The 24,345-nt window shown below is 35.3% G+C and overlaps 1 protein-coding gene across 1 annotated transcript in view; it reads right to left on the reverse strand.

The window, feature by feature from the left end:
- Window positions 1-866: 866 nt before the first annotated feature.
- Window positions 867-24,345, reverse strand: part of LOC149786340 (uncharacterized) — a 34,484-nt gene continuing 11,005 nt past the window's right edge. The window contains exon 2 of the mRNA XM_089976754.1: window positions 867-8,777. Coding sequence (XP_089832880.1) covers window positions 6,980-8,710 — 1,731 coding nt within the window. The 5' untranslated portion in view covers window positions 8,711-8,777 and the 3' untranslated portion in view covers window positions 867-6,979. The remainder of the gene's footprint in view (window positions 8,778-24,345) is intronic.

Raw genomic sequence — 24,345 nt, forward strand, 5'->3', positions numbered from 1 at the left:
ACGAGACCACACAGACACTTCCAGTAACGTTGTATTCCCCTGTTGTCTCCACCGATTGTGGAGGTTGGCATACATGTGTGTGAGAGAGTGAAACAGATCTTACTTATCAACCAAGTAATAGAGAGAAAATAATCAACCAAGCAAAATCCATCAATTCTCTCTACACATGTTCTAGAGACGGATGGACAGGAAAAAAGTTATATATGCGTGTGCCTGTCTGTGTTTTTGTAAATCTTCATATGTCCATCCATCTGTATGACAAGTTCATAACCAATACATTTTCTAAACTGTTGAATTGCTACAAAAATTGGACACCTGAATTCATCCCATTGTCCTAGATGCAAACGTTGCTGGTCATAGCAGGTTTGTCTTCAAAGACTTCTTGTGATCGTCCTCAATGAAATGGTCTTACCTTTCTCTGCATCCATCTTGAAGATCATAGTATCACTAATTCTCCTGGACGGCGAGTCCTACTGTGATAGATTTCATCTTGAGCAAGAGCCTAGGATCAGTAGCTTTAAAATGATTTTTAAGATGAAAACAATCCCGATATTACTCGCCGTCTCTAGAATATGTGTGTAGAGAGATTTGATGGATTTTGCTTGGTTGATTTTATAATGCTTGTATAATGGAGACCTTTGCCAATGTACTAATTTAAATAACCTTGATACAAGCTGACATAGGGTATCGGGTTAGTGCTAAGGAGATTATAAAAAGGGTTTTGGTTTTGTCTTGAATTGGTGGAAATTCTGTTTACCCAGGAGAACATCAATACCTTCGGGGGACATTTGTTAGAGAGAGAGAGTGAGCAAATAAAAACTACAAGTCTTTTGCAAGGATGAAATTACGACAACAACGAATAATACTTGTCGTTGCATCAGTTTATAAATGAAGAGAAGATTTCCACTGGTCAGAACATAATCGTGTGATCAGACTTAGTTGCATTTATTTCCGTATTAACTGTACGGAGAACTAATTTATACTAACTTCTATAAATAGAGTCTCGTGCAAAGTAACTAACGTAAACAATGAACTGTAAGGCATACGCACACTGCACGCCTCTAAAACGAAATAAAAACGGTGGGTATATATTTTATTAAGAAATTGAATAAATTGATTTGACAGAATCAAATAACACGTCTTTGTTGTTTTTCAGAATATAAATAATTCTTTCTTTGATTAGATTTTAAAAAGAAAAGCTGGGAAACTCAAAATCGGCCAAGAACATTGGGGCTACAGCACTTTCACAGCAGCTCATTACAAATGAATTTAAAACTATAGGTAAATGAATATAGGAATTGAGGGGAGGGGGATTAAAAGACTAACACTATAACAAATGGGTTCACAGTCCTCCAGTGTAAGACGCATACCTTGATAATTACGATGTGGGGTGGATGGGAGATCTGCTACACCCCTATCGTAACAGTCAGTGTCGATGTCTTGCACTGTTTGCCTATTGGACCACCATCACTATAACCATTTACCAATAGTCTTAATTTAATTTGTAAGTACCCCGTGTAGGTAGCCTAAACAGTTGATCGACACGAAAACAAATTTAAAGGCGCTAAAATTGGTTAATCACATGTCTGGACAATGACGATTCGGCCAAGTCATAATTAGCTCTTAATAGCATTAGATCCAAAAGTCATTAGTATGTCAAAAAAAACCCCAAGAACAGCACATTCTTGGCTTTGAATATTTAACTTCTACCTGATCATATATGCCAAATTAAAATAAAAGAATAAAACCCTGATGTGGAATGTTCAAAATCTTAAATCGCCTAGCATTGACAATATTTTTGTTTGATATTGACGTAGCTATTATGTTGGAGATGTTGAAACCTCTGTTCTATAAATAGTACGTAACAGACGCCCTAACAAGAAATCTTACGCTTAAATAGGCTCTAAAACTGGTAAGAAATATTTTTAAAAAAACAAAACAACAATAAAAAAAATATAAATAATTGCAATTATAAGAATTTAACGTTGTTTTTTCTGAGTTTATGGTGGTGTAAACTGTCATTTGCAGACTCAAACGGCTTATATAACGCCCGTCGGTCATTATTTGCTGTGTGATTTGGCAAATGATAGTTATACCCAGATACACGCAGAATAAACATTAAACTCGTAAATAGTTTAAGTTAATTATTCATTTATTAGCCAACCTTTGGTTTAAAAATATACACTATTGTACCGACAAATAGTCAGGTCAATATAATACACGTGTTCAGATGTGTTTCTTCTGAACTTACTTGAAATATATTTCTCATCTATATATAACGTATCTTTATCATTCAATAATTGCAATTGCATTAGTAACTATAATTTATATTGCGTACGACTCTGTGGACTTAAAATAAGTAGAAACAAAAAGCGAATACTAACACGTTTGTATAATTGACAATATAATTGTTCTCACCTAAATTACACTGAACAAGGAAAAATAACTTGCAGTTTAATTGAATGAAATTTTAAGTCCTACATGTTCCATCAATTCCATAAGTATCGAGTAATCCGAATGAGTTCCAAAGCTAATTCGAATAATGTCCTGTAGTGTACTGATCTATCAACAGTACAGAAAATCACTATGATATAATCCCAAAATGTCTTTAAATGATTCACAGTAATTATGTAACAGTTATTAAATGTCAAAATGACTTTAAGTGAATTCACAGTATGTACGTGACAATTATTCTAATTTATTTGAATATTTTAAATATTTTAAGCATTGTAAGTTCAATGAATGATTAAATTTAATAAATTCCTCTATATGTAACTGAATAACTTCCAACACTGGTAGTACAACTAAGACTAAGAATGCCTAATTCTTCGTAATGACTCTAATATATGGATTACTAAAATGGCAATAGATAGCGTCGCACATTCACAATATAAACCGTGCACAGATCAGATGTTTCAACATGGACTTATAATAAACTAGATCAGCCCGGTCTCTTCAAGAACTCATGCCCTTGTCGGATCACGAGATGTTTACACGAACAACAGTTCAGCTCAACCTTGGAACTTTATGACTGCATCTACGCAGTTGATACGAGTCATATTTAAAGTGCGAATTTCCGATGGTAAGAAATTAAGTAGTTAAAATATTGTTAACTAACCCTTACGAACTATAATTGTGAATGATAATAAACATAACATATATATCGTGTATATTGACATACTGCAAACACTGAGCGGGAAAGCATACACTCTGTATGCATTCACGAGTAACAAATAATATAAATCTGGAGAAAATGATGCATATATGCAAGGTCGAGGTCAGTGGTCACCGATATTCTGCTTCCAACTGTTGTGACCAAAAAGGCAGAATTTTGAGAATTTCCGCTAAATTGACCATATCAAACACATTTAAAAAATGAAGCCATTGAACACACCTATCACTAACTGACGTATCATCTGAAGTGGAAAATATTACACAGAGTGAACAAGCATTGTGAATGAATAAGTTAGTCAAATCACTTGTCATTGCAACAGCCGGATGAACACAAACCAGAACGAGTTCAGCATCTCCCAAACAGGAAGATCTCTTCCGTAGAAACCTATCACAGAGCTGTGAAACTCAAAATCTACCAATAAAACATTAGCTGATTATAATGCTTTTAAATTAAAACGTTTATAATTGAATATGTGGAAGGCTGGGAGGGTCGGAGCAAGAGGGTCCAAAGACTATCAATATAGCACTTGGACCTCTAGTCCTGAACAGTGAAACATTAACCTTGATAGTTGTGATGTGACCGTGCAGGATAGACAATATTGGACCACTATCGATATAACCTTTTACCGACCGTCTTGACTTCATGTATAAGGATCCACTATGGTTAGCTGAATCCGATATGAACACACAAAACGGTTTAAAAGTGTGCTTTGGTTTTGTATATATCTATATTATTGAAACTTTTGGTACATGACTATACCTATATTGTGTATAATTTTATTCTTGACTGTAAATTCTACTGGGTTTTTTATATACAAAATAATACGTATTTATTTGTCCATTTTTATAGATTCTATTTTGATAAATATTAAGCTATAAATAGGTGTTAAATGCAACCTATATATTGAACCTGTTGAAAAGTTTGGCGTAATTTTTAATTATCTGGCTTAGGTCAGGTGAGTTCTTAGAAGAATTTAGTGGTTTACCATTGGATTGGTTTGGTCACGTGAGATATTTAGAAATATTAGATTGATTGGTAATATCCGTAACGTGGGGTATTTTGCTATATATAGTCGTAATCGATGCTTGAAGGTGTATATAAGGAGAGAACTGAGCAACAAATTCACACCTATTTCGGATTCTTGTTTCACATATTAAAATCAGTCTGCAGATGTATTTAATGTTGTTTAGATAATTGATGGAGACATTAGTTAGGATTATTCATTGGAATTGCAAAGTGCTCATTGGATGGAACTTTATTCTGGAACTATTGTGAATTATTCGAAGGTGTTTGGACAATGACATTGTGATATGTACATTTGAGGATCTGAAATTCATCCGGAAACGTTCGATTCTTTTGGACTTGATTACCATTGATTATATTAGTTGTTTTGATTTTAACACAGCTATTACATTGTTGGTCGAGAATCCCTGTTCTATAAATGGCTACGGAACAGAAATACTAAAGTAGCATTCCTGTTCTGAATGAGGGCTCCAAAACTGATAGGAAGTGATTGCCAGATAAAGGTAAATAAAAATGCAACCGAAGTATAAATAAAGACATTTCTAATGGCAAAATATATGTTTTTCATAACAAGGTATTACACGTTGTTAGTTGGGCGGGATGGGACGATAAATTAGAGAGATAATAAGCACCATTATATTAGGAGTTTAAGAACTAATATGACAACAACAGCAGCCACACCACAACCAATACTACACGACAAAAAACAACAAAGAAGAATTAGAACCAAAATTAAAAATAATCAATCATTATAATTAAAGCGATCGTCATCAAATTTGACTGACTATGGAAAATAAAGGATGTTTTCAAAATCATTATTGGAATTGGGTTGGTGTGCAGTCATATGACTATTATACACTACTCTTCACATTAGGGATTTTTATTGTACTAGTCCATGTGTTGATATTATTTATTTCCCAATGCAGACTTTACAACACAATATAGACATCTACAACAAAAGTCTATAATATACACATCACCGTGTAATAGACTCTTTGTGTCATATAAATGTTTAAATAAAGCCTCGAAACATTAGTGATACACTCAAGTAGTATCATTGTAAACTGTTGTTCTTAGCTGCGCTGAGCTGAGAAATAGAAGCACGACAATTTACTTTCGAACAAACTTACACAAAGACACAAACACAAGCACACACATTTCCCTGAAAGTGAAATATATATAAAAAGGTTCATTTTAATCAGCTTGTATTATTTTTATATCTGTATACAAATGAAATGCAAACAGGTAGGAATGAAAAAGAAAACAGCTAAAAAATAAGTACATTATTCCACGCCACAACAGCGTATCCACCAGAGATTTCACACATACAATAATCTGTTTCTGACACGATGAGTATTTGAAACGTTCTGAGTATTTCCTTAAAACTTTTTTCATTGAACCCATGAATAAATTAAATGATGATTGATAAACAAAATAGCTTTCCATAAATTGATTAGCTGCTGCACGTGCAGCAAGCAGAGCACCTGCAGATATACACGTGTCACTTAACATATGTAAATGACATTCACGTAGAAATGTTGGAGAAGCAGAATAATTATGATACTGTGCAAAGAACATACGGAAAAATATAGGCACTCTTAGGATACCCTGTGATTCATATCAAAGCCCACCTGGAACACGATGGCGGAATCGAATTCTCAGTCATAGACTTCAGTTTTGTGATGGTTCCATCAGTTTAAAGATGGTTGCGAACCCACGTTATGCAATCATTATTAGCAGGAAGTGGCTGTTATGATGGGAACAATCAAAGATGAATGGAAGATAATATATTACCATGGGCATTATTTCATTAGCTGTGTCAGGATATAGTTTTACGCGAATTATTATACGGTGCAAGATTCCCAGTTGCCCCAGTATCTAAGTTTGACTCTGCCTATATCGCTGGTTGCCACAAAATTGAGGAGCACCGAATCAGCTGTCCGCGTACCGCAACCCAAGGTATCAATCTACGCCATGAAAACATACTGGCGCATAAATCCGCCGCCATGACAGACTTCCTGAAGCAGTATAGCATACAAATGTTGCCAAATCCTCCCTACAGCTATAATGTAAGAGAGTCTTTCATCGTGAAAATCAAACGCTACATATCATACTTTCTCCATGCCAGTTTATGTGATTAGGTATTAAAAAAAAGATAGATAGACTTGCCGTAACCGCTGTGCAAATTGGTTGATTTATAGCCTCATTGTTCGAACGTCGAAAGTTCAGAATTCCAGACTCTCCCGCTTGGGATATTCTTCGTAAGACTAACAGCTCTGCATAATATTAATAAATCACATCCTATATTTCCTTAACGCAGTCAGGAGACTTTGTCTTTAACACTTAAAATCTGAATTAAAACATGCTTTTTTCCATGAAATATTCCCCTTTTACACTGTCTTAGCATCGTTCTTCAGTGTAAAAAAGAACTTTGGAGTTTGAGTACGTTCTTTTATGTTTAGTACATCTTACCTCAGTTACGATGACTAGACTAATTTTTAACAGAATTCTGCTTTTTGATAACCTCCGACAAGTGTGCGAACAGGAGCAAACTCTATTGAAACATTATACACGTCGTGAATAAATTACACACATTATGACTTGGTTAAATACACATATATAATAAACAGCACTTTAAACTATCAAAGCATGCACGTGAAACGAATATAAATGAGACAAATTTGAATAAAAACTGGCTACAATGCAATAAATCCTTCGATTCATGATAGACAGAGTTACTACAAATATTGTATATATTTACTATCAAAACAGAAGATTATTTCATAATGAGAATCGCCTTTGGAAACATCGGCAACATATTTTTCTGTACATAAATTGTCTGAATTCAGAATTAAAGAGGCCGTAGATTAGCGGATTAGATGAAGAATTTATAAGGTAAGACAGATATCCAAAATTAAAGGCGACCAGTTGTTCATTCGTCAAAATATTTACTTCATATCCATCTTGAAACAAGCTCCAAATAGCTACGCAGAGATATGGTAGAAAACTGATCACAAACACGAGAGCCACAATAAACATGATGATGGTTGATTTCACAGGCCTTCTGTCTAACTTTCCAAATCTTGAGCGTACCTGTGGATATCCTGCTTTGTTACTCCTGTCGTCTATGTTTATTCGCTTTTCGTCCTTGCTTTTTATAAACCTCGAAAATGGCACTGACTCTATCTCTGATGCTTTGGTCTGGCGTTCATGACAACCTCTTTCTTTGGAGTCATCTTGCATTTCTGCCGAAATCTGGCGCCAATCAGAATCAGATCGACAACGAGGCAACATAATTTGGTGGCCTACTCTTAGCGTCCAAGTTGAATTAATTAAAGTATCGCCAGGTATCGTATCGCTGCCTTCTAGGAAGGTGCTGCTTGAGTATTCTGAATGTCCTTGAAGTGTTTCATATGGCCACGACATTCTCCTATTTCTTACGGCCTTGGTCTTTTTCTGAGATAAGTTCAAAATTGCACCACTGTTATTATTCGATTCTTTTGTATCTTTTCTATATTGCAAAAGGTTCTGCACGCATTCTTTTGAAAATGATTTGTTTAACCTATCCGTATTGTCAGGAGGACTCCTACATTCCGTATCAAGTCGATTTTTCGTAAAAACATCGAGTGACACTACGGATATGTCTACTGCATCTGCAAGTTTATGCGAACCTTGCTTGTCTGTCTCAATCTGGGTATTGGTTTCAGCAGTAGAATAAATATTCGGAAATGAAGAAGAGGAGCATAAGGTAACAGGTGCGGACTGTACATTTATCTGTGATTTTTTATTGTTTATTTTGAGACTTTTATTATATTTCGAGAGTTCATGTAATTGGCGGCCGATGAGACCATACAAAACAGCAAGGGTAACTGTCACAGTTGTAAAGATGATGAACTGAAATACATGAAAGGCTAGTACGTACGGAGTGTATGGAGGTAAAGATGTAAATTTACAGTCGTATCCTGTTATGTTCAATTGAAGTGATGCATTCATAGGACTGGTGTAAATGACACGGACATGTTCAACTGCAAGTAACGCTATCATAGGCCATGATATGAGAGCTGAGATAAAGGCACACAGAATGCTTATAATCCTGGCCTGGCGTACTGATAATTGCTTACTATGAGGCCAACAAATCCGCCTGTACCTGTCGATAGCGATACTCAACAGGGTCAAACCAGAAGCTATAGATGTGTAAAAAGTTACAAACCTAAGAATTTTGCAACTTGAGACATTATCAAAGGCGATATATAGTATTAAATCCGCGTGATCCATGGGCATACCCAAAACACAATTCAAAAGGTCAAATGCCGCAAGAGCTACAATAAAACAATTCGTAGGTGTTGTCTTTGTCTTTCGTCCGTAATAGAAAAGAACTATGGAGTTTCCAAACATACCAAATATCATAAGGAAGCTGACGTACATTATGACAGGCATCAAGGCGACTGCCAATTCTTTTGACTTTTCCAACAAAAGCACACTCTCTGCTTGACTTGACATTGACGATGGCATTGCATATAGAACTTGAAGGCTGTTTCTTTCAAAACTCAGGATGATGAGTGAGGAATCTTCCTTTACCCTGTTTCGTAGAAAATTGTACTTGATATGAAGAGGTAAATTTCAAAACTAAGATGTATGGTGAAATGTAAGCAAAAAAGCACACAACATTAGATTTATAAGTACATTCCTACTGAAAATTGTGAAAGTCGACTTTGAATTTGTACTTATTACAGACATTGGCATTAAAGAATGTTTTATCGGCTTGAACCTTTCCTTTGAAATGGAATATTTTTATTTCAACATTGACTACGGTACTATCCGAAAAAGTTAAACATCAATGAAAGCGTCATTACCTCGAATGAGAAAACTTCTACCAATTATGACTTTTGATGTATTTTTTATTTGTATCAAAATAAACGAAGAAACAAAATAGTTCACTTTCGACAATTTTGAATTTAGAACAATTTTCTTCCATATATAACTATTTCCTCTTGATCATAATTTTATCCGAATCACAACACAAATATTTTTTTACATAGAATTTACTACAAAAAGGTTTAATTAAATATTGATAAGAGAATAATGTTCACTTAATTGTTTGTTTCTTATGTATGCATTACAGGTCTTAAATGAAGTTAAAGACAATGTAAAACCAAAACAAATGTTTGTAAAATTCAACAAATAATCAGTCTCTTAAATTATATCTGCAATCATAGACAAAGGTTAAATATGTAATATGTTCCTTTCAAATTACCCTTACAGTCTAAAACCAGGGACACAATTTAAACACATAATATAGATATACATTACAGCAGATTTAATTAATATTAGCTGAGGGTAATCCAATTTTTCTAATACTAATTCTCTAATCTGCTATAATGTCGTGTTGAAATCATGCGCTGATATTGTGTACGTTTATTTCACACGCTTCTAACATGCATAATATACCAATGCCGCTGGATGGAACCTTGGTAGGATAATCTCTAATTGTATCGATATAGAGGGGGTGAGAGAGGTGGAGTATTCCTTGTTTTCACCGTACCCGAAATCTGGGTAGGAAATGGGGTGGTGGAGTCGGGTGTGATTATGACAATTATATATCAGTTTAACAAAAGTACCGTGAAACTTACAATATACGCCAGCTTATTGTCTATTAGTACATTACGCAAGCTCTAGCAAGGTCAATAAAAGTCGTTGAACTTGACATTCGTCCTTTGACAGTTTAACTCATTTTCGTCCTATATCAACATACAATCCTGAACGTTTGGTCTCTATATTTGGCTTGCAATATGTCTTTTGTAGAAATATTTTAAACATAATGTTTTCGTCCAGTTGACTTTAATCTTTGGCATTTTATCCCCCCCCCCCACCAAAAAAAGAAGAAGATATGTCTGTTTTTGCAAAATGATGCTATTGCGTGAAGCCAATTCTTCTACTTTGATATTCCAGTTTGACCTTTTGAGGTCGAAATCTATAGGATTCTTAGCTAGTCTGGAATTACGTTTAGACAAGGTATGTGATGTAGACCTAAACAATAATCAAGAAAGGTCAGTCGGACCGAGCATGATACTCTCGGTTTATAGACTGGGGTATCAACTTCAAAACATTGACGGATAGTCGGATAGTGTGATATACATTTTTAGAATTTCTTATTTTTATTTTTTTCGGGGCATGAATGACGATTATAGAAGAGTTTCTCCAAGAGACTGTCGCTTTACTGAGTAAAAACGATTTGTAGGAGCAGACGAAAAGTCCGTTTCTTCTTTCCGTTTATATGATTTCGCATGTATTTTACACATGTCTGAGTTACTTGTTTACCAGATCAGAGGTTTTTGCTCTTATCTGTTACTTAGTGTAGGACCATAGAGCCGGATAAATATATAGTGCGGTGTATAGAGAAGATGTAGAGTTACTAATTTCTGTACAAGAGAGCGTCTGTGTAAGTCACGTAAACTACTAGCAGCATGCAGACATGTGAGACATGCAAGGTATGCAAATAAAACAAAATGGATATAAATAAAATTGATAGTGACAGCCTATTAGATAATGTTTGGGGATGTTATGTACACCTATAGTTTTGTAACTCCTGGTAGATGATTGTATCTATGTCATGTGTAATTCTTGATTTTTTTTTAAAACTGTAAATTGTAATGATCATCTATAATCACAATATTAGGTAGTTAATTTTTGTACACAGGAATAAAATTCTATTTGAAGATGTTAAGAGTGTAAACTGCGTAGGATCTATAAATAGGTATTTTCGCAGATGTTTTAGATCGTTGTTAATAATATTATTATTAAAACCTGTTGACAAGTTTGGGGTATTTTCTTATTAGCTGCTGTGGTCACCGAGTTATTAGAATAATTAAGTTATTTCCCATTGGATGAGTTAGGTCGGGTGGGTTCATTTACGATGCGGGATATTTGTGACAAGTCACGTAGCTAGTAGAAGCAGAATGTGTTTTAACCGTCTATGTTTGTATAGAAGTGCGTGGAGCTGGACAATTTTTCATTTTTTATTCCTCCGTTCATGTTGTAACATCAGTCTATCGATGCATTATTTTTTTAAAGATATTTTGTGAGAGAAAATATTTGCTTAGATTATTCACTGAAATTACAAAGTGATCATCGGATTAAAAACAATATTCTCGGGCCGTTGCGAAATTATTCAAAAGAGTTCTGGACAATGTTGTTGTCAAACATCATAACTCTTGGTAGACCAGTACATTCGAGAATTTGAAATTTATTCGCAACATTCGATTTTGAGGGACTTGAATAGAACCATGTACGATTATTTTGGATTCTTATCCTTTTGTTGTAAGTTCCTCTTAACATTTCATTCTATAGTTTTGATAATTGAATTATTTAAGTTTTACAAAACTGAAAATTGCTTCTTTTCGTTACTTAGTGTATGATCATAGAGTTGTAACAGGGTTCAAAAGGTAAAATCAACAAAGGTAGATGATGTGTTCAACGCTTTAAGAGAAATCCTGAATAGATAAAGCAAGAAAAATAAATGTTACTCACAGATGTTAAGGAATTATGAGAAGAGGAAAACATCGATCTGTTTTCAACTTACTCAGACAAATATCATCCGCAGCTGTAATGTTTAGTATAAGCATAAAGGATAGAATATTTAAGTAGTTCACTCAAAATAAAGCTATACACTGGCTTACCAGATCTGATTGTGGGATTCAGTACTACTCCTCACAGATCAGGAAACATGATTCCAGTTGAATTAAGCGATGAGAGAAATTGATCAGCAGTATGGATCATAATATTTAGTCTCTTGACAACTGATATATTTGGAAGGCCTAAAATCTAATTTAATCAAACACGAATAGAAAACAATTTTTGCAATCGGCTATCTTCTTAAAACCAAGGATATGTTTAAAATCAGGTACGTAATTTTAGGTGATAGTGAAATTTGCAAACTGGGAAAAGTAAAAGCAAAGGATATAAAATGAGGTTTTATTAGAAGAGCTCTCTCTATACGACAAAGAAGACGGTTGCACTAAACTTCACACGACCGAGAACACCAAAACCATCAATCGTACAATATGTGTACTATTTAAAGGAAAGGATAAAACGAATTGTTGAACATCTGGGAAGCAGCTGTAGGAAAGATAATGTGTAAAAGTCTAATAATAGACACCTTAACATGACCATATAATTTACATACAGTATTTAACTAACCTACCAACATAATATTTCGTATGTGAGTGTTTTAACATTCATTCTACAGTCATTTCAGAACACAAATTACGTCCTTTGCATGTTTCAAGTCTTCCTTTCATTATTTCCTTGAACTCTCAATTCGTCTTAATGACACGATTTTCAAACGTCATGTTAATGCACAAAAGTTTCTAAACTTTGTTCTTGAAAACCATTAGCAACAATGTAGAGTATGATCAAAATATATTTAATCTTGTGTGCATATTTAACATTTTCATCTTTATATCTATTATCTTATATTCTCCTATGTCAAGATCTTCATCACCATTAGTCATGTTTTTGTGAACATGTCAAAACGAGAAAATGATAGACAGATGAATAAATGGCAATTACCCCATTTGTCATATAAGAAGTATCCACAGGAATTGAATAAGTCCGTTGCAATTGAACATCCAAATAATTACCCCCCCCCCCCCAAAAAAAAACAACAACAAAAAAAAACAAAACAACAACAACAAACAATTACATGAAAAGGAGTTGGCAAACATGCTTGACAAACATATCTATAAAGCGAAGGAGTAACCTGCAAATACTTCCAAAACATTGTAAGATGGCGTCAATTAGATTACTACATCATTAATTGCAAAATTACTTCCAATCGAAAACTTGGACAGTTTATAAAATGAACTGAGACATGACTAGATATCATCCAATGGAATTCGATAATTTATTTTGAATTTTGATATCTCAATATGTTTCCCCCACCAGTACGTATAAGTAATTTAATGACTTTGAAACATTAATTATAAAAGCAGATATGTCTGTATCCTGTCTACATTTTGAACAAAGCTTTAAATTCCTGTTTTTTAATTTATTAATTATATTTCAAATCATTTTTCACAACTTTTAAGTCATTTATCATGTTTACTTTGCTTTGATCCAGAATAATGTTAATATGTATTATAAATCGGATTACAGATAAATGTAAGATAGCATCAATATGAATGTAAACTTGACAAGTCGCTAGAGAAAGTAACTTCAAAACCATCAAAAGATCCGCATTGAAATTAACTTGGAAAACGTTCACATGAATTCACAAGTTCACATCAGACTGTTTTAAAGCTCAACAATAACATAGTAAGATAATGAATTCATTGAGATCATACTAAATGAACGAAAACAAGTCCAAACAGCACAGTTTCTTCTTAGACATGTGGACGCCTAACTAGGTTTTATCATCTTGTTATTTTAGTCTGAAAATTAAGGTTATAACCTCTTCAACACTGTATCCACAGCACAATTGCAGAGTGTGCAATTGACACGCACGACTCCGCTGTGCTTCACTACCCCGTTATTAAACAGTAAACCTTTCTTACAACCCAGTTCCAGATGTGCTTTAATATTTAAGTAATATATAAAAGAGGTCGACATAAACAAAAAAGACATTATTATTAACTCAACACTTAAATATGCCCCACCATTGCGTAGAAGATGATACTAAGAGAGTTATTGCGAATGCTACTTGTTCTCATCATAAATATGGTCATTAAAAACGTACATTTAATTCCATTTCTAGTTTGGGAATTCATAATCGACGTCTTAATAGCACATGGACATTTAACTTTATTTTAACTACATTACATCAGAAGTCGGGCACGTTCTAGGTTTCATATAAGATCGAATACTCCCATTACGAATCAAGATTACCTGTCTTAACTGCAATAGTGTTGCTTGAAATGACATTTGCATTGGTTGCCGTTTTTGAACAAGTCATCAGACTGGACGAACGTCAGAGGTGGAGCACATATATCTGGTCACAAGTCGTGAAGTTAATTGTGGTAGACACATTCATGAATCAAAGGATCGACAGATGAGAAGTATTTATATTCAAGTCTCTTATTTCTAAATAACTATGAGGAAAAATGCAAACTAATTTTATAATTATGTTCAAAATTCCTCTTAAAAGGTAACAAATGTATAATTAGTTTGATCTGGTCAATAGGGCTCATTATTTATTGAGCTTCCCATATTTTAGCTCTTATCTGGTTTTAGAGCCTTACTTATTGATGTTGTGATATAATACCTCTTCAACGGAAAAGGGATAACATCAATTTGTATGTCACTGATGACTATTCTATGTGTATCGCATTAAATTAAAAAAGGTACCATGAGTTTTCAAAGGTGAGCTAACTGGCATTCTAATTAGAGACAAAGGAGAACTGATATCAAAACTATATTCATCCAAGACGGATAATGATAGATAAAAAGTTTACTAAAGAATCAGAACATGAGTGATGTAAGGAATTTCGAATTCGAAATGTAAACAAATTGCAAACAAGCTCATAATGATAATCACCAAGACAAACATTGACTCGGACAATCAATATATGTATGGCAGCCAAATGAATTGTATAGTGTTGACTATGTATGACGCCAAACGTTTTGGTTGCCAACACACATAACGAACATGATGAACACGTCAGTACATTGCACTGAAGAGGAATGTCAAGTATATCTTTATCTTAATTTCTTTATTGTGTTCTGCTTCAAAGGGACTCTAATTTCTCATTCATTATGTCTGGAACTAAATTAATCTCGTTAAGAATGTTTCGGAGAGGGGTGCTATTGTCATTGCAATACGACCAGTACTGTGTATTTTGTATCAAAGACACTCTTTGATAACGAATTGTTTATTCGTACGATCATCCATACTAATGTTTAAAATATGCATAATTCTAACAGTTGGTCTTGCTAGATTATTCCATTTCTTTATCCTCTTGTCAAGAGCCTTGCAAAAGCTTCGCAATGTATTGAAAACAATTGATTTTTAGCTGTGTTTTGTTTAAACCTTGACCAAGCCTTCTGAAACTAAATTAGTATAATTGTCATGAAAATTCAACAATTTTTTTATTATCGTTATTCATTAGTTTTCCTTACAAACATTTGCAGTCTTTCGTCGTGCAATATGCATTCTATGGGCGATACTAAATATCGAACAGGGACAGGTCACAGATGATTTGCAGTCTTTCGTCGTATACTATGCATTATATGGGCGATACTGAATATCGAATAGAGATAGGTCATGTAAATTCAGTCAGATGATTTGCAGTCTTTCGTCGTGTAATTGGCATTATATGGGCAATACCGAATATCGAACAGAGACAGGTTATGTAAATTCAGTCACAGATGATTTGCAGGATTCATGTGGAAAACTAATTTTAAAGACTTAGTATTTAATGCCTACATTTTTTAAGTTATATTTTACCTATCGTTTTCATTACGCCTCCTCACTGATTACATACGTGCACACTATGGTGTTGATGAGAGAGAGGAAGGGCGATAAAGAAAGTGTGTGTGTGTGTGTGTGTGTAGGAATAAGAATATATGAAGAAGAAGAATAATGAAATAGCCCTACATATGGAAATACGAGTCTTAATGACACGCATAGAGGCGAATATATATCCTAATTTGAAAAAAAACGTTATCCTAAAACTGATACTAACGTGGCGATATCAATTTGCCTGAGGAAATCCTGTGAAAGAGCATAAAGATACGGCCGAAAAATGATCTACCAGTATATGAAAATCAAGTGGTATTGTTAACGTCTTTTCATACATCACAAACTGTATAGCTTCTGTACTAATATGTTGTGCAACACCATATCCTAATTTCAGCATTATTGTACCACCTTCAGTCCTCTGTCGCAAATGAGACCTTAAACCACAAATCTTAGTATGCCATGAAAATGTAGCAGTCATTTAACACGAAAAAGAGCATCGCTTTCGTACTAGATTGTTAAGTTCTCCCACCATCATTGTATCAAAATTATTCCAGAATGCATTGTTACCTGTCACCTTCATATCAGAACCAAGTCACTACCCGATACAAATAATATAGTGAGAGTTAGTTTTGCTATTTGCCATGTTTGAAATTTGTTTAGGTTTTCGAATGCTGGTGGTATACCTGACACAATGATGTGTTTCAGTATGGTATCTACATTTTTGTGGTACTTATTCCTCCTTCCTAGGAGTTGTACATTTACGTAAAATAAATCTATATACTCACAATTATCACAAGTGAAATAAGCAAATATTTGTTATAAGTAGGATTGCTTTACTGTTGATTTTTGTAAATAGCACAGTATTGATAAAAAATATTCAGTTTAAGTTCCCTTGGTTTTTCAGTATTTGCCTTTCTAATTTGCTTGAGTTTTGACACATCTCTGTCTGTTGTAAATTTCTGCTATAAATCAGTTAATATGTTAACGTTGCATCCTTTGGACTATTTCGTCAATTCAAATGTTATTGACCACGTTTTAGTCAACCTATTATTTTGTATCTGTTTTAGATGGTTCAACCATAGCTTGTAAAATGTAATAAATGTCGGAGAAAAAACATCTTCTATTGTTTTAACCTGATCAATCCAATTTATTATAGAAACATTGTAAGTTGTTTTCAAACATCTAATTATTTTTCACGCACAGATATTAAGTTTTGATGTCCTATATTATTTTTATTAATTCTGGAAAATCAAACCTTTAATGCAATTCGGACAGTCATCACTGTACCAAACTCAGTATTACTGTATTAATCTCTTGTTCGCTCTTGGAATTCAGTATACTAGCTCTCTCAGTAAATGTTCCAATTCCGATTGTAAAATGTCATAGTTTGTAAGATATATTTTATATATGTTCTCCATGTCTGTACAAAATTAAGAATGGCAGTTGCATAAGTTACAGATTGCTTTCAGACATATTTTCTTCCACATAATGTTAATAGGGCTTGAATACCAGTCTATAATGTTATTAATCTCTGTCTCAACTAGACTTAAACAAAGTTTTATACATGCTATGCTAGATTGTTAATACGGTTATTGTTGAATATATGACCTATTTAATTGCTTGACCTAGTTTTCAATTGTATTTTAATCAGTGTTAGACAACGAAATTAATTCATTTATATAACTGATAAATGTATCTCTATTTATCTAGAGACAAATTCTGTTTCGACAAAATTGAGATATTTCAGATATGTGACTCATCAATGCAAGCGCTTTAGAAAATAGCTGGTGTCATTCTTACGTGCAGCTTAGATATTTGAATTTTGTTTCAATGTCTTCTTCGTTGTTAGCATTGCGGGTCGTTCAATCCTTGACTTGTTCAAATCCAATTCGAGATTATGATAACCATCATAAAAACAGTCTTTGTTTTATTGTCATTGAAGCTGAAAAACGTATTATTCTGAGTTTCCTAAAATCAATATACCAACCAAACCTAATCTTTGAAATGAAATGGATACTTTGCCAGTTCTGTCATCATTTGGGGTCTTGAGATAGAGGTCCATTCTTAGAAAAATAGCAGTTTCAAATATAGCTCCTATATTTTCAATATATTTAAACAACTCAAGAAAGTATAATTGATTATAGATTTGTTAAGTTAAATTCCATAAACTATAAGATAGTCGATTGTGCACTGACTTCATAAATATTTAACAATTAGCTTTACAATATTTACGTTTGATGGTGAACATAATGGCATATTGTATATTTTGTTTCCTAAAGGCATTATGTAAGCACATGTGAGATATAATGTGAATGTTGTAAGTCTTTACTTCAGACAACCTGTTATTTTCATTTACCTGAACAAGTTAACATAAATACCACACAGACTCACGTATCTGCTAGTAGATATCTGGCATTGGGTTGTAAGATGTTGATATGGCTGATTTGTCCAGACTCAGATGTTTGATTTCGTTGTTATGTCTTTCGGACAAGTGGTCATCAAAGACTTTGTCAAGAAGCAAATTTCTTTTAGAGCGAATGATCAAGTTGTTAAAGATTGAGTCATACTACCTTGTATCAAATAATAAACTGTGCTGTTGGAATTCGTTTCTATTTTTTTCACATGGTGTACATTAAGGATTTCGTGTTTTGTAAGGCTACTATTGTTCAACCTTTTAGCTTTCTGCTTCGTCTTTGTTAATAATATGTGAACGTTGTTCCACGTTGTCATCCATGTACAACTCAACATGGGTCTTCTGGTTATTGAGAAGTTTCCTGTTCAAACTCTTAGCAAACTTTTTCTATCTAGCTTATATCAACACTACCTTCTGCTTAGCAGCAGAGGAGGCAAACCCATCTATTTTTCGAGCAAAAGTATTTACCCAGGTCCTTTACGATGGTAAAAAAAACACGGCAAATAACGCGAAACCGACATCTCTAACTATCTGAGAGTTACTTCGGTTGTCTAACCAAAGAGTCTCGCCAATGATATTGTCTGTAGATTTCTGTATGTTTCATCGTTTTTGTTTTATTAAAAGTACACTGTGCGTTTACTTTCGTGACACTTATTTGTGGCTGTGCCTCCTCTGCTGCTTTATCCAAAACATTTGTCCTTTTACTTGTCAATGCCAATTTGTTACCTAATCCGTGCAGGTAATTAAACCACACTGACAAAGTCAGCGATTTAAATCATGGGATAAGAATAATGGCACCGGCGCGTGAGTCGCATACAGCTAAATTATCTCGAGAACGATTAGAGGCAATCGAAAAATGTCTTCCCGTTCGTGATTCTGTGCGGGGAAAACTAGAGGCGCGTCAAGAATCTCAAGTTGAATATACAGAAGATACAAAACAATTACTTAGACCTGTTACAGAGGTTATTGAAAAAGTTGTAAAGGCTACTGAGGGTCTTCTACCATCAGTAAGATAAACTGCAGAAGCTACTAAAGTCTTCTTTTACCAGGAAGACAAACTGCTGAGCAGCAAACCAGATAAACAACAACGCGCGCTAAACAAACGAAAAAGATTTTACGGAACCTTCCAGTCGATATAGCTGCTGCATAACCTCCACCCGCTGACCCTGACAGGGATAAAGAAATACTTGAAGGTATTGATGAAATAAAGCGCACTTGCACCTAAACCTGAAGAGAAAGAACCAGGGAAACACGTTACACTATCTCAAAAGTTATTCGATGATACTGTTATGAAAATAACAAAATACAAACTGCAAGAAGTAGCTAGTTTACGGCCACAAGTTTTAGTTTCAGAGGACAACACTTAAAACCCGAATATAATAAACTTGTGAGTAGAGATACCTGGTACAAATGGTTATATAGCATAAAGTACAACAAAGATCGGGTTTCGAATGATGATGTTGTGTAATCGTATTACTTGGATCTGATAAATAAATATCTAGGTGCTCAGTATCAGCAACAGTTCCAACCACATCCTGCTCAGTAACAGTCCCAACCACAAGCTGCTCAGCAACGGTCCCAACCACAACCCGATCCTAATCTTTCTAAGATCTCACCATATCCTGCAACGATGTTTACCACTGACTGTAGGTTTACGCTTGTTTATGCTACTCGGAATGACTTAATCTCTATTGCTGCACATGAATATGATAAAAAAGACGAATTTATAGACCCTGGTTTTCCTGACGTGGTATATCCTAAAAATTGGGTTTTTGCAAATGTATTTTGCCTCCAAAAGATCACAGGTTAATTTTGACGATCCAGATTACATTAAATTTGAAAATGAAGTACAATTGACGCGGCAACAGAAAAAAATCACAATCTTCGAACGTCAGCACCTCGACGGATGTTACGGGGAGTGATTTTCCTTTAACAAATGTCAAGGGAAGTGGGATTTTTGCCTGCCCTAACAGTGTTCTTGATGATGTATCACGACTAGAGGTCCTCATAGGAGAAAAACGAGCTGGGAATAATTCTCCAGAAATTATTAATGAAGCATCTGATATTTGTCGAAGATTATTTACGGTCGGTATTATGGACATTAATTTTTATCGTGAACTTATCGATGAAACCGCAGATGACTATGTTGCCATCGGCTACTACAGTGATTAGATTCAACTATTAATTTGTGGGGAAAAATAAATAAGATGATCGTACATAATGCTCAACGTGGACCTGTAATAGTTATAGTTGTAAACTCAAGATTACAGGCATATAAATCAATTTACTTCAATGGGCTTGGTGATATTGTTCAGGGTGTATTGAAGAGGATAGCCCCAAAAGCATACCTTTTGCAAAACAACTATCAATGAAAGTTATTGATGTTGTTCATGATAAGGGTATTGGTGCTGTTGGAGACCGTGCCGGTAAAGCATTTTCTGCAGTTAGGGATAGATTAGCGCGATTAATATGCAAACGTGGCCCAACGGTCTTACCTCAGACATTTTTTTACCATCCACTGACGTAATGCCGCAGATGTCAGTAGAGCAATAAAGCAAGCCTCAAATCAAAGACTAGCGGCACTGACATCAGCCAATGCATGTCGAAAAGCAGATACAAAACAAAAAGAAAAACTATGACTGCAAGTCTAGTTGCAGGAAGTGGACTTTCTCGAAGTGGTTTTCGCACCATGTGACTTTTCAGTGATTTAGATCATGGTCATCTGCAATCAGATGTTTAAGGGCATATCCGATACTGTGTTTGACATGGATGCAGAAGTTATTAAAGATGAATCTGTACGAGATTATCAGTATTAGTCTTACGATGCGCTTGTACCTAACGCACATGGAAGAATCGAATTACAAGCTTAGGATACAAGTAGATATTTCTTACCCGCTGAGGTATTTATCAAAGTCGAAGGTAGACTTTTAAAGGCAAACGATACAGCATACGAGATTGTTGATCGAGTTGGGTTTGTTAACAATGGTGTCATGGCATTATTTAGCAGCGCTATATATATGATTGACGGAAAGAATATTGAATCGTGTCTTGAAAACGTCGAACGTTGCAACGACGATACTTGGTCTCGCACGATACAGCGATGATTATACGAGATCGGCCGGTCCAACAATGATGTTTGCAAAAGATACAATCGATCATCCAGAAAACAGAAACGTACAATGGACGCAGCTGAAACTGAAGTTGCATCAATGAATGAAAATTTCAACTTAGAATTTGCCGAACGCCGAGGAATAATAGGCAGGGATGAAGAATTTTCATGCGCAATTTCACTGTCTCATATTTTTGAATTTTGCAGAAATGATAGAAAGGTTATATTAAGCGCTAAACACACCGTGGTACCTGTTAAAAAAGCCACTGACAATGATGCAATCTGGAGACCCAACACGGTTGATGCTCATAAAGTAATACTAACAAAACTTTCATTGTGGATGTCAGTAATGACACCATCGATTGCTGAAGAACAGCGATTGTTGTCTTTTATGGACTCAGGTGGCAAATCATTGTTATCATGGTTGACAATGACCACACACAGCATTCAGGGTAATGCAGCTGAGATATTTAGATGGCAAACAGCATCGCAGCATGGAGTGTTGGAACCATGACATATATTCAACGCGCTTCAGGAAAATACTAGAGTAGATTCACAGGGAAGAAATCCAATGGTATTTGACGTACTTGGAGTTTCTGAAGCTGCTTTAAGGATAAACGAACATCAGGAACCTTCTGAGGAAGTGTTGCTAAATTTTGAACACAATCATGTAGCACGTGCATATCATCGGTTGATGACATTTATGGGACGTGATCAAAATGTTGATAATGGTTTGCAGATTTCTCAGCCGGATTTTACAATGCTGTATCCGATCTATTACTCTTGGCTGGAGCATTTAGATTTATTCAAGCAACTAGTCGTTGATATACACTTCCGAGCACGTGTAGCTCGACTAGCCGGAGGTGGTTATAGAGTGATAGCTGTTATACTCAGCGACAAAGCAATGTTGCTTGAAGGCGTCGGTGGACGAATGAGAGTTATTAAATCGCTCACTATAATGTCGTATCATCATGTTAATGTCAATCTGACTCCTGGTCAAATTAAAAAACTACAAACCGCGTCGTTGTAGAAAACCGGAACTACAATGCCCTAACAGGGTCAGGGACAAATGGTGGTCATATATTGTTATTAACAGAAAGTCAACTCAAAAAATTTAACAGCGCTAAACAAGCCAAGACTAGAATACGAATTACTCTTTCTGCAGGTGCCATTTCAGACATAACTAAATCAGGTGTAATATTTCCACTTCTCGCGGCGATACCAGCATTGATAGCCGCTGAAGCTCCATCCGCTAAGATGGCATTAAAAAACGCGACGGGAAAGGGTTTCAGACTTCCGTGAACTTCGACAAAAGGAAAAGGTCTAAGACTTCTATGAACCCTGCGTACTTAACGCGGGCGTTAACACCCGTGTTAGACAATACTTCTTCGCCAATGTAAAAATTTTGATTTACTTGTGCTGCTTGACAAATTATCAAAACTTTTAGAGGCGCTGTTTTGCGCGATCGGTTGCCAGCGGGGCCAAACCCGGTTGAGACGGGTATTATTAATCTTGACAACTGCACAGGTGTGAGTATTCATTTGATTCCATACTCGATTGATCCGCGTGGTATTATTTATTTTGATTTTATGGGTTAGTACCGCCTCAGGAATTTATCGAATATGTGAAGCCACTTAACTTTAAGTACAAGGTTAAAAACAAGGTTTTGACCTGGTATTCAACGCTGCCCACACAAACACTTTCCGATCCGCCAAATGCTCCGTGAAGTAATTGCTGTGTTTGATGCTATATCGGCAAATCCATCAGTGGCACTTCCCAAGTCGTACGTAATTATACAAGTGGACGTTACAGCAAATTATGCGACTAAAGATGAACTCGCTTTCATTATGAACTTATCTGGAGACGACTCCGATGAGGTTGTTGTTTTTCAGGATAAATAGGGCGTTTTAAAAACGAGTAACATCAGATGGAATGATATAGACGAGTTCTTGGTGCTGTCACGGATAATATTCCTGTGTTTTCCAGCGACTGTAAATTCAGAGACTCAAGTGTATCATTTGCAACTATTAGAAATGAAATTGCCGGCCGACTGTGAAAATACGGTGATACAATGACAGGTGAACTCAGCATGAATGGCAATAACATAGTTGTGCTGAGGGATCTAACATCTGATGAGGATGCAACAACAACAAAAAAAAATACGTAGATGCTGGCTATAATTCCGTAGACGCCAACTTATCAACACTGCGGGCCGAGTATGATGTGCATGTTGTCGCGTTTAATATTACCGTCGTAATTTTGCAGCGACTTAATACAACCGCAGAAGATTTCTTTGGAACTCATTATGCGGTGCCTGTGACACTTAGTGAGATCACCAGCGACGTCAACACAAAGAAACAAAAAATATCAACGACATCATAAGTGAAATTCCCACTATTGCCGAGCGGCTTGACAAAATTAAGAAACCTCACAGGCAAAATATTAATACTGTATACTCGGTACAGTGGGGTTTTATCAAATGGACACGCACTAACAACATTATCAGGTATACTGCAACGGTTAAGGGTATTTACAGATTTACAGTGTTTTCAGCTGTGTAATTTAAACTCAGTCGAATGCGTCTCCGCTGGGTGGTGGGTGGGTAGTGCAATAATAGTCAGTGGTAACAGTGAATTATGCACAATAGCGCCTGTCGATTCCAGCCTAATAACGGCGTCACTTACATTGTATATAGAATTTGTAGTCGATTTAACGCCAAACTAGCAGGTAGAATAACATGGATGTGCAGACATTTAAATACAATCAAGTTCGTGAATGGCAGACGGAGCTAAAGGTTATCGTGGACATTTATACTAGCAAGGTAAAAATAATTCGTAGACGAATGCAAGTAATTGACGTTGTAGATTATTCGGTATCAGCGTATGTTGGTGCTGTGGGCGTGTCTTCGTTATCAGCAACTGTGGTAACACCGCTGATGCTACAATCTCGTATCAGCGTCTACGACAATTGCCGGTGTCTTTAACATTATTGCGAAAAAGATATCCGCGTGCACGAGTGCAAAATTAAATAACTATCTGGTTAAAAGAAATGCAGCGGCGTCTGCGTATTCTAAATTATCGTCGATGATATCATCAAGTCTTAACGATCGCGCAATATCAGATTCTGAATTTGACGCGATGGTTAAAATACACAGTGACCTTGTTAGTAAA

The sequence above is a fragment of the Sinohyriopsis cumingii genome, chromosome 12 (genome assembly GCF_028554795.1).
Source record: "Sinohyriopsis cumingii isolate HCF-2022 chromosome 12, ASM2855479v2, whole genome shotgun sequence".
Lineage (NCBI taxonomy): Eukaryota > Metazoa > Mollusca > Bivalvia > Unionida > Unionidae > Sinohyriopsis > Sinohyriopsis cumingii.